Source organism: Equus przewalskii, chromosome 1 (assembly GCF_037783145.1).
Source record: "Equus przewalskii isolate Varuska chromosome 1, EquPr2, whole genome shotgun sequence".
Classification (NCBI taxonomy): Eukaryota; Metazoa; Chordata; class Mammalia; order Perissodactyla; family Equidae; genus Equus; species Equus przewalskii.
Window position 1 is genome coordinate 122,441,976 of NC_091831.1, and position 12,788 is coordinate 122,454,763.

General features: G+C 35.8%; 1 protein-coding gene across 12 annotated transcripts in view; it reads right to left on the reverse strand.

Moving 5' to 3' along the window:
• LRRC49 (leucine rich repeat containing 49) overlaps positions 1-12,788 on the reverse strand; it is a 137,454-nt gene that overhangs the window by 53,039 nt on the left and 71,627 nt on the right. For all 12 annotated transcript variants that reach the window (XM_070621837.1, XM_070621854.1, XM_070621826.1 and 9 more), the window contains one exon: positions 5,092-5,239. In XM_070621837.1, coding sequence (XP_070477938.1) covers positions 5,092-5,239 — 148 coding nt within the window. The remainder of the gene's footprint in view (positions 1-5,091; positions 5,240-12,788) is intronic.

Consider the following 12,788-nt stretch of genomic DNA (forward strand, 5'->3'; position numbering starts at 1 on the left):
CATGCCCTCCATCAAGGATTGGCAAACTCCGGCCCACAGGCCAAATCCAGCCTGCCACCTCCTCTTGTAAACAGAGTTTTACTGCAAGACAGCCATGCTCCTTCATTTATATATTGTCTCTCCTGTTCTCACACTACAATGAGACAGTTGAGTAGTTTTCAACAGAGATTGTATTGCCCCAAAAACCTGAAATATTTATTTACAGGTCCTTTACAGATAAAGTTTGCCAGCCCCTGCTCTAGGTGAGTCTGGACTAAAACTTATTTAGTCACCTATCCTAGGCTTCACTTTCATCTTATTAACATTTACTTTTATTCTTTATAATCTAAAAGTCATTCTTCTTAACAGAGATAACAAAAGCAAAATAGGAACTGAGGCCAGTGACTCATATTCTCTATTGGCATCACATTGTGTCTTGCTATTCCCCTGGATTAGACCCCCAAAAGCTCTTACCCTGACTAATCTCCCTGCTTCTCATCTCATCACCCACCCCATCTGCCCCAGTTCATCCTGTGGACTGCTACCTAGATAGACAATCTTTTTAATAGGCAAATCTAATTTAACTACCTCGCACTGTTCAAGGGCTTCCTATTAGGTGCAAGACAAAAATCTAAACTCTTCATTATGACATAAAACGCCCTTCATGGCCTACCCTTTGCCTATCAGACATCCTTTTCTCCTGCTCTTCTCCCCCCTGTACACTCAATGCTCAGCCATGTTGAATTGCTACCAGCTGCTATATTCTCTCACACCCCTTTGCATGTTGGACGCCTTCTCTCTCCCTGGAACACTCTCCACAAATATATCTTCCTTCTTCACCACTCTTCAAGTCTCAAGTCAAGTCTTTTCTCCTTTGGAACTTTTCCTATTTCTCTGGTAAACATAGGAGTGCATTGTTCTTCAATATCATTGTGCCATATGTGTCTGTATATGCACTTTGTGTGTGAGTGTGTGCATACACACACTCATATCTATCGATCGCTCTATCTTATCTAAGTAGCTTGTCGTTTTGCCGTATAATCTGGCTGCATGCCTGCCTCTGCACCAGACTGTAAGTAACTCGAGGGCACAAACTGTGATTTTGATCTGTCATCGCTAGCGTCTAATACAGACCCTCACACAAAAACTTTTCAGTTCAAGGTGCCTGAGAGCGTCTCAGGAATTTTTTCATGGTGCATCTAAGTCAAAAGAAATGAGTTATAGCTCTATTTACTAAGTGGTTAGTAAACAATTGAATAACTATTCACACTTTAGCATCTTAGCCATTTGAAAAAATAATACATGTAAATTAAAAGAAAAAAATTGTATACCATTCTTAAATAACCACAATTACTTACCAATGGAACATGTGTACTACAGCATTACACAACTTCTCAAACATTGGAATTAAACTGGGACACCGCCACCTTCATTTCCCATTCCTTACTGATTTGGGCATGGCATTTGTTTTTATCACAACCACCACTGAAAGCTCAGCTTTGTAAAGAATGATCCCATGGAGGGAAACAGTGTGACCTAACATTGAAATGGTAAACTACCTTGAGCTAGTAGTTTTCTCAGTGTCTCACAGATATCAAATACCACCGTGTTTCCCTTGAAAATTAAAAATATTCCACAGTGCCCCTGTGAGTTCACTGCAGCATCCTTGGCACACCGTTTGGGATCCATAGCCCTAGTGCCTAGAAGTTCATTAAATATTTGTGTGATCCACCCCAGTTAGAATGTTTATATGGTAAATTACATAAATATTTAACCAAGATAGCATCTTTAAAGAGAAAAAATAGTTATAGAACAGGTATCAGCAAATTTTTCTAGCCAGGCAGTAAATATTTTAGGCTTGTAGGCCATATCGTTTTTTTAGGAACTGCTCAATTCTGCCATTTCAGCATCAAAGCAGACATAGATAATACATACGTGAATGGATATGACTGTGTTAGAAAACAACTTTATTTACAAAAACATGTGGCCAGCTTATGGGCCATTGTTTGCCAACCCTGTTTTAGAAAGTTTTTTAAATGGTATATTGTTTCCATATAAAGTTGCTAAAAAGTTACAAACAAAAGGTGAGACTAAATATCATGAGTCCATATGGACACAAATAAATGAATACATTGAAAATTTTATGAAGAATAGGATTACAAAAGGAAAGAGAATAACTTTACATCAAGAAGCCTAGCAGACACCATCTTAATTAAAGTGAACATCATCAATAAAGGAATAAATATAAATTACACATCACTTAATAGGATGCAATGAGAAGAATGCAAAATTACTTCTGTGATATTAATACCAAAGATCTACAACTAAAAATTGTAAAGAAATATTGAAAAAACAATAGAATACTACTCCGCCATAAAAAAGACAAAATCATACCATTTGCGACAGCATGGATGGACCTTGAGGGTATTATGCTAAGCAAAATAAGTCAGACAGAGAAAGACAAATACCATATGATTTCACTCATATGTGGAAGATATACAAACACACAGAAAAGGAGAACAGATTAGTGGTTACCAGAAGAGAAGGGGATATGGGGCAAAAGGGGTAAAGGGGCACATATGTGTGGTGATGGATAAAAACTGGACTGTCAGTGATGAACATGATGCAATCTGTAGAGAAACTGAAATATGGGGATGTACACCTGGAATTTACACAATGTTGTAAGCCAATATGGCCTCAATAATTTTTACAAAAACCTGAATTGAGGGTCATTCTACAAAATAACTGATCTATAATCTATAAATGCCAAAGTCACGAAAGTCAAGGAAAGACTGAGGAACTATTCCTGAAAAATAGTGACAGAAGAGACATGACAACAAAATGCATCTATATGCAATATATAATTCCAAACTGGACCATTCTGATATAAAGAACATTATTGATATAATTGATAAAATTTAATGTGGTTTGAGAATTAGATACTAGTAGTTATTCAATATTTATTTCCCGATTTTGTTGGTAATACTGTATTTATATGGGAGAATGTCTTTGCTTGCAGGAAATACACACAAATTCAGGGTTGTTGGGGAATCGAGTTAGCAGCTTGCTTTCAAACGGTTTTAAAAAAGTTCTTTGTACTTCACTTACAGCTTTTATATATCTTTCAGATTGTTTCCATTAAAAAGAATTTAATTTCTAAAATTGAAAAGTGGAGAAGTGGATATGCAAGGATTGCTGTTCTGTATTTAGCAGAACAGCTGGCCCTGCTCCCATCTCAGGTGATCTTCATTCATTTCCTTACAGGTAAACACACCCTATGGAACATACAAGGACAATGATTATATACAGTATAATTTTCCTATATTTAAGGCATAGAAGTAGGTAAATTTCTCTCAATCAACAAGTCTTTATTGAACACGACTGTATTCTCATCACTGTGTGAGAGAGAGAAGGAGAGGAAATAAATATGTATAGAACATCTGTATGTATCAGGTGAGGAGGAAGAACAGCTTCTGCCCTTAAGGACTATATACCTTAGCTGGGTAGACAAGAGTGACACATAAATTCACTATGAGAAACCTAATGCACAATTAAGTACTAATTTATATAAATGGGTTAGCATAGTATCTTACCCCATTCATCTCAATCTCAAGAGGAAGAGCAATTGGAAGTACCAAAGATGCTTAATTGAGAAAGAGACAGGGATAAGGGTAAAAGTACAAAACAGTGTTGACAGTGTAGGTCTGAACAAACTGAGAGGACAAAGAACCATATCTCTATGCTGGAAGAGAGAGGCAGGACTCTAGGAGATCCCTGGTACTCATGAATTCATCAACACTTTAACTATCTGCTAAATACCTTAGGTTTCCATAACATTGCTGAGGTAGAAATGTAAACTGCACACATTGTGAAACTGGTGTACAGCCAATGAGTCAATTAATAAATAATAAACCCAGCTGATCACTGAGAATCCATATTAAAATTAGCAGAATTTAAAAGTAGGAAAACAGGTGGAGGCTTAGGATATTTTTTAGATCAGAGATTATCAAACTGAGATTTTTTCAAGTAATGAATTGATTATTTATTTATTTATTTTTTGTGAGGAAGATTGGCCCTGAGCTAACATCTGTTGCCAATCTTCCTCTTTTTGCTTGAGGAATATTGGCCGTGAGCTAATATCTGTGCTAGCTGTCCTCTATTTTGTAGGTAGGACACCGCCACAGCATGGCTTGATGAGCAGTGTGTAGGTCCATGCTCAGGATCTGAACCTGTGAACTCCAGGTCACCAAAACAGAGCATGTGAACTTAACCACTATGCCACCAGTTGGCCTCCAAACTGAGATTATTAATAGGTATTTTCTGAGAAAATAAAATATTCAAATAAATTTAAGATGCAATGAAACAAATTAAGGTAAGTTTCTTTATTACAGAACTTCTTGGAGTCTGTAATATGCTAATGTGCATTGTACACCTTAAAAGAGGGGTATCATATGCAGCATTTCACTTAGCTCAGGAGCCATATCAAAACATCTAAGTGTAGAAAATACCTAACATGGAGACAGAGTGAATAAAAAAAGAGATTGCTACTTTGAGAGGCATAGTATCAATAATAACAATAACAAACAACAGCTCCTTATGATGCTTCCTAGGAGCCTCATACTGTTCTAAGGTTTAGTATTTTATTTTATCTTAACAACCCTATGACATAATATAATTATGATTCCCATTTTACTTTGAGAAAAATGAAATGTAGAAATTTTAAGTAAATTGCCAAAGGTCATATGCCTAGAAAATGGTCAAACAGTCTGGCTCCATCACCCATGTTTTTAACCACTATACCATTGAACTTATCAAGGAAATTTTTACTCATCCATTCCAAAGTAAATTATTAATTAGATACTAAGCAAGAATGAGAAATAAGCATGATTATTATTTTAAATAGAAGATTAGGAATTTAAAAAGCCCTATTCAATGAAACTGGAATCGGGGACAGGTGGTAAAAAAATCTGCAATTATAATTATGAAGTATACAGTCATGATAATCCACAGTTCATAAAAATTAAGAAGCATTTCAAGCAAAGAGTATGCATGCCAATTTCTTAATGCATGCTAAGGAAAACAATATGGTAAGCACTTTAGAAGAGTTCTCACCGTGATTCTCTTCATATCTAGCTGGCGCAGCTGCATCATATTCTGAAGGATAGTGTGTTTGTACCATGACTCTTGAGCTATTGGATTGCCATCAAAAGTGATGTCTGAGAGAGATGTAGAGTCAGCAAGGCAGCAGACACTCTCAAAACTGCAGGAGAGAGAGAAACCACTGGGTTATTGTGAGACCTTCAAACAGCACTTTCATTTCTTTAATAGACATTGTTTTTTTAAAACAGTTTTAGACTTACAGAGAAATTGAGAAGATAGTACAGAGTTCCCATATACTCTGCATGTAGTTTCCCCTATTATTAACATCTTGTATTAATATACTACAGTTTTTACAATTAGTGAACTAATATCAATACATTCTTACTAACTCAAGACCATATATTATCTAGATTTCCTTAGTTTTTCCCTAATGTCCTTTTTCTACTCCAGGACCTCATCCAGGACACCACATGGCATTTAGTTGTCCTGTCTCCTTAGGCTCCTCTTGACTGTGCCAGTTTCTTAGACTTTCCTTGTTTTTGATGGCCTTGACAGTTCTGAGGAATACCAGTCAGTTATTTTGTAGGCCGCTCCTCTATTGGGATGTGTCTGATACTTTTCTCATGATTAGACTAGGGTTGAGGTACATACTATTAATTAACATGACTTATCACTGTCCATGTTGGCCTTGAGAACCTGGGTGAGGTAGTGCTTCTCCGTTTTCTCCAATGTGCAGTTAGTCTTCCCTTCCCTTCTTTCCACACTGAATCCTTTGGAAGGAAGTCATCATGTGCAGCCCCAACTTAGCGAGTGGGAAGTTCAGCTGCCCCTCCTTGAGGGCAGAGTATCTACATAAATTATTTGGAATTCTTCTTCCCAGAAGGTTTGTCTTTTTTCCCCCATTTATTTATTTATATCAGTTTCAATTTATGGATATTTATTTTATACTTTGGGTTATAATCCAAAACTATTTTACTTATCTTATTGTTCAACTTGTTCCAGCTTTGGCCATTGGAGGCTCTTTCAGTCGGCTCCTATGTTCCTTTGACATACCCCCATTAATGTGGATTTTTTTTTGAGCACTCCTTTACTTTCTGGCACTATAAGATTCTCTAGATTCATATTATATATTTACTATCCCAGTCCTAGAATCAGCCATTTCTCCAAGGAGCCATGGTTCCTTTTATTGTAAATGGTATTAGAAACAAAGATCCGCTGGCTAAGTGTACTTCTTGCTGCTGGGATGGCGTTTCTTTCAGGTTCTCTGCTGACAAAGTAAAGAAATATACGTGTATATGCTAACCTGTGTGTATACATATATCTATAATATTTCTCCATGTAGCCATCTGTGTCTATACTAAGCTAAAGATGAGCTCACACTGTTGTCTCAAACTCTATTACCAAAAGGATCATTCCAGCCTCCTTCCCTTGCTTATCTGTAAATTTCTACTCCCACCAGGAGAAATCTGGCTCCCACCATCTCCCAGCCATCATTCAATTGTTCAATTCCAGAATACATGCATAGTGGTATCCGAGTTTTTAACCTGTACCCCCGTGGGAAACGACTCTATCAACTAAAACACAATGTTTATGTGTAATTCCTTTTGCATTTAGTTTTGCAGACTCATTTACAAACTTACTTAGGTCAGCACCTTACCCCACCACCCCTTCAGGGAGGTTTTTCCATACAATTGAAATACAGTTAGATTCTCTTGTCATAGTCTGTGTTCATTCCTTCCTGGGATCCTACAACCTCCTAAATGATTTTTTTTAATTTGCATACATTAAGGATCACTCTTTGCTGTAAAGTTCTAGGGGTTTTGACAAATGCAGAATGTCATGTATCCCCCACTAAAGCAGCATACAGAATAGTTTCATGGCCCTAAAAATCCCCTATTCAAAGCTTCTCCTCTCTCCCTGAATCCCTGGCAACCACTTATTTTTTTATGTCTCTATAGTTTTGCCTTTTCCAGAATGTCATACAGCTGGAATCACATAACACGTAGTCTTTTTAGACTGGCTTCTTCCACTTAGTAATATGCATTTTAGGTTCATCTATATCTTTTTATGGCTTCATAGATCTTTTTTTAATCACTAAGTAATATTCCACTGTATGAGTGTACGAACAGCTTGTTTATCCATTCACCTAGTGAAGACATCTTGATTGCTTCCAGTTTTTAGCCATTATGAACAAAGCTGCTATAAATATTTGTCTGTAGGTTTTTGTGTGAACATAAGTTTTCAACTCAACTGGGTAAATACTTAAGAGTGCAACTGCTGGATCGTATAGGAAGACTATGTTTAGCTTTGCAAGAAACTGCCAAACTGTCTTCCAAAGTGACTGTATCATCTTGTATTCCTACCAGCTCTGCATTCTCATCAGCATTTGGTATTTGTCAGTTTTGGGGGATTTTAGCTATTCCAATAGGTGTGTAGTGGTGTCTCATTGTTTTACTATGGAATTCCATAATGACAAAGGATGCTGAGCATTTTTTCATATGCACATTTGCCATATGTATGTCTTCTTTGCATTTTTACCTCTCGTTCCATTTTTTACTTAGGTTGTTTTCTTATTGTTGAATTTTAAGAGTTTTTTTGTATATCATAGATAGGTTTCTTTTTTATCAGATACATGTTTTGCAAATATTTCTCGTCATCTGTGACTTGTCTTTTCACTTCCTTAATAGTGTCTTTCACAGTACAGAAGTTTTTAATTTTAATGATGTCCAACTTATCAATTTTCTCTTTCATGGATCACGCTTTTGGTGTTGTATCTAAAAACTCATCGCCAAACCCAAGGTTGCCTAGATTTTCTCCTAAGTTTTCTTTTAGGTATAAAGTTTATGTCTAGATTGTAAAAGGTATAAGGTCTATGTCTAGATTCACTTTTTTAGAGAAATATCCAATTGTTTCAGTACCGTTTGTTGAAAACACTATCCTTTCTCTATTGAATTGGCTTTGCTCCTTTGTCAAAGATCACTTGACTATATATTTGTGTAGGTCTATTTCTGGGCCGTCTGCTCTGTTCCATTGATATACGTGTCTACTCTTTCACCAATACCATGCTGTCCTGATTACTGTACCTTTATAATAAGTCTTGAAGTAGGTTAATGAATCCTCCAACTTTGTTTTCCTTCAGTATCGTTTAGCTATTCTAGGTCTCAGCTTTTCCATGTAAACTTTAGAATCCATTTGTTGATATCTACAAAATGACTTGCTGGGATTTTGATTGGGACTTTCATTTTTTAAAGAAAGGAATAATCACTTTTCTAAATAATACCCCAGAGCAGGTCGGTAAAACTCATTTATATTAGTCATCTAATCTAGTGTCTAATCAAATAATTAATGAAAACACCTAGGCCTAAAAGCACTTTATTTAATGAGGTACTATACTGAATATCTTTCTTCCTGTGTTAAGAAAAGCTACACGATATAGAATATTTATGCTATAGAAAATAACCTGTGTGTTCACAATTAAGGTTGAGGCAAGCTCTCTAGCAAGAACAAAGTTCATTGTGTTTTTTATTGTCATATTTAAATATTTCTTCTATGTTTTCCTCCCATCCAAGGTAAAGAGATAGTCCACTATCAATTATTTTACCTCAGAGCTTATCCTTACCAATCTAAAAGGTAAATCTCATGATTCATATTCACATCATGGTTTTTGAGACATGTTTAGATAATTATGAGACATTTTTTAAAAGGCTGGTATATGTAGGTAAAAATGAGAGTTCATGAATTTAAACTTAAGCACTTCAGGTGTAAATAAACATCAACAAACATTATATTTTTTTCCACCTAGCATTAACAAGTTTTGTTTATCACTATAAAATATCTTAGAACAGTTTCTGGTGTTTGAGATGGATGTTTAAAAGATGCTTCTCTCCTTCCCTCATAGTTGTTTACATAAAGCTTAAATCAAATAAAAATGCTTCTGATAATTTCCAAACTGAAACACAAGGCAAAGTTTCATTTCTTCCACAGTGTTAAGTGAACTAACTTCCCTCCACATGTTTTCTGCTCTGTATATTTCCTGTCTGATGAATGATGTCATCATCAAGTCAGTTGCCACTGCGAACCACACTCTTCCTCAGAAATTGATGATTGAGAATGGGAACTGTGAAGAGTCATCAAGGGACTTTAAGCAAGGGGTGGCTAATGTGACTAGAATAATCACAACTTAGTAACATTATAGAAGGTATAAATGAAAAAAAAGAGTTAAGAGTAAAAAACTAGTTATAAAATAGATTGCTGTAATAAAGGTGAAAAATAGTAAGGGTCTAACATACCAAAAACTAAGGTGATAGCCATAAGAGTAAAGAGGAAGGGATAGGTTCTATGAAAGTTTAAAGTGTGGCACGGACAGAAATTAGTAATCATTTGAATATGAAGAAGAGATAAATCTAGAATAACATACAGGTTCTCTTGGGTTAATGATTGACATGGTGGTTACAAGGATGTATACTTTGCCAAAATTCGTTGAACTCTACACTTAAAATAGGTATATTTTATTACATGTAAATTATATTTCAATGAAGTGATTTACAAAGAAATTTAAAGTATAAAAAGCACATATTTGAGAGATCACATTTTCATCTATCAGGTCTCTTTTATCTGGAACACCATGTGACACTGGTGGCCAGTGGCTATTAGGACATGTTTCAAGAGGGCTTTCATTAAGTTTCCCTAAAACTTTCAAGGGATGGGGTAACTAATTTCAACCTTAAGATATTAACTAATGTGAGGAGCAGAGGCAACAGAGCCAGTAGATGGTCTATGTTAAAGAGCAGTTTTCTTCAATGGCCCAGCATGTCTGAACAGAATTAAACTGGAAGCTTCCTGAGGGCTAGAAATGTGGTGTGACCACTGCCCCAACACCTAACATAGGACCTAGCATTTAATAAGTTTGCAATAAAGTTCTGGGGAATGAATGAAAGAAGATGATGAATTGAAATGATTCCAAAGGTCATATTCTTGATAAAAAAAATTAATAAGTGAATTTTATTACACTATCCCTGAAATTACTTTTTAAAAGTTATCACGCTATTCGAGAATCATTATGCCCTGATATCTGTCACTAATAACACAGATGCACTGAAAAGTGGAAATAATATGTCTAGAGCATAGAGAAGCTGGAAAATCTCATTTTATCATAGGTAGATTCTAATTTTACTGTTTATTTACAAGCTGGGCTGAAGACAGTCTATGATTTGTTTCTTATTGATAAGCATAATTTTAAACTACAATAATTCCAACTGTTCTCAGCCCTACTTCTTGAGTATTCCTTTGGGGAGTGGAGTTAGTCTAATAATTACCAAATAAGTGGTGTTAAACACAAAACTAAATGATAGCTTCGTAGAATTTAAATATAAAGCACATTAGTGGATAGAGAAGAAAATAGTATGCCCAGTGAATACAGTCATTATGAAGCACTTCAGAGATCTAGAAGACATGCTGATGCCCATCTGGTCGACAACTGTAATTCAAGCACAAACAAAGAGAGGCATGAGGAATGGAAAAATCACTGTAATCCTTAGCAGGTAAAATCCTGACAACCCTTCTCACATCAGCTGCCAGCACTGACACCCAGATTGAAGTCTAGTCTTTATGTTTTGAACAGTTTTATTAAAGTAAAAATAAATCTGTATTTCATCCAGAAGATTCCTAACAAAATTTCATTTCCATCTGCAAGGCATTTGATCAATAAACATGCCAGACATTCCTAGAAATGCACAGACAAAGTACATATGATTTTCAAGACACTCTCTAATCAAACAAAACAATACTCTTTAATTACAAATACAAGCTAATGAAGGGTTATATCCTACCTAACCAAAGAAAATCAAAATCAGATTGTTTAAACAAAAACAAAAAAACCTGGAAATAGAACAGTAAGTATAGCGGAGCAGCATTGGCTTTCAAGAATAGTCTCTCTCTCTATTTTTTTAAGAACACAGCACTCAGTTGCATGCCTCTTCAGAGTACCAAGAATGAAAAAGTTTTGGTCCAAAAGCTGACATTTAACTCATAATTTGACTTTCATCTTTTTCCAGATTACTCATACATTTGCTCTGCCTCTAGCACTCTCTTCCCAATGCCACATCTGCTTTCTATCTGCTAAACCTATAGAGGAACAATCTGTCCCTACTGCCCAAAACTCACATCTCAAAAGAAAAATATTTTAGTCCATTTTATGCTTACTTAATAAAACACAGGGAAAAAATAAAATTCCCAAATATGCATGTATACCTCATAGATATTTAACTAACAAGTCCCAAATACCAGTCAAATTTCTTCAATTAGAAAGCTTCCCCCCAAAACTTAGGTACTTTAGAAGAAGAGGTTTTACACCTTCATACCAATAAAGTGCCATGTACTATGAAATAATCTTAATGAAAAGAAAGGCTCACTTATTTTATATTCATCAGCGAGAATTTTACTGAATAGTTACTACTGTACCTAGCAGGCTGCAATGAAATGCAACAGTAGATAAATCAAGTGTACTCACAAGGACTGAAACAAATACAACTGTAAACATCAAATGACTAGAAAGATCTATAAGATAACATATAATGAAGTATTAAAGAATGAAGCGCAGTTAAAAGAGCACATGACGGTGTTTGTATTTGTGATAGAATGAACTAAGTTTGTGGACTGAAGATCTTGCTAAAAACAATGGAAAAGTCTTGATAAAATATATTTTAAAAATCTTCTCAAATGCATCAAATGCATCCACGATCTGCTAAAAAATAAGAAATATACAGGCCGAAAAAAAAAGTAAAGGTGGGAACTCAGAGAGGTAAGAAGAATGTTGAAACTGACCTTTTTGCTATGAGAGCATTTACTGAATCCAATGAATTTGAGATTTGTTTACGTGATCTTCAAGGCTGGGAGACAGAAGACAAATCCCAGAGGCCACCCAAGTTGGAGAGCCTAACTGGAGACTTGTCCATAAATCTGGGACCCCAAGGGCTAGACTCTCAATAGAGGGTGAATTACTTATGAATTTTCCTATCCACTGCCTCAGGAATATCGCCTATCTCAAAATTTGGGGTTAAGTAGAAGAGGAGGAAAACAACCACAAATCACAGTTTGCAGCCTGAATCCATGATAAATGGGTGGTCTAAAATATTTCAAGAGGAGAATTGATTTTTTTTTTTGATGAGGAGATTGTCCTTGAGCTAATATCTGTTGCCAATCTTCCTCTTTTTGCTTGAGGAAGATTGTCCCTGAGCTAACGTCTGTGACAGTCTTCTTCTATTTTCGTATCTGGGATGCTGCCACAGCATGGCTTGATGAGCAGTGCTAGGTCCGCACCTGGGATCTGAACCTGTGAACCCAGGCCACCAATGCAGAGTACACGAACTTAACAGCTACGCCAACAGGAGAGCCCTGAGAATTGATTTTTTGAAGAGGTGTAAGGCTAGTTATACCTATAAGCATCTGATAGAAACAAATGAAACTCCTCTGTGGAGGAAACTACCTTCATACAAGCCCCGCCTAAATTCCCAAAAATAAGGTACCAAGAAAAATAAATAGCTCACAGTTCAAAAGGAAATAGAGCACTCTGATAGTCTACTAGCAGAAACAACAGATGACTTAGTCAGATTGGCTAAGACTTCTTCATACAATGGAATATTCAAACACAGAATTAAAAAATTATAAGATATTTCAAGAAATAAAACCAGGTTTGAAAATATGAGTAAAAT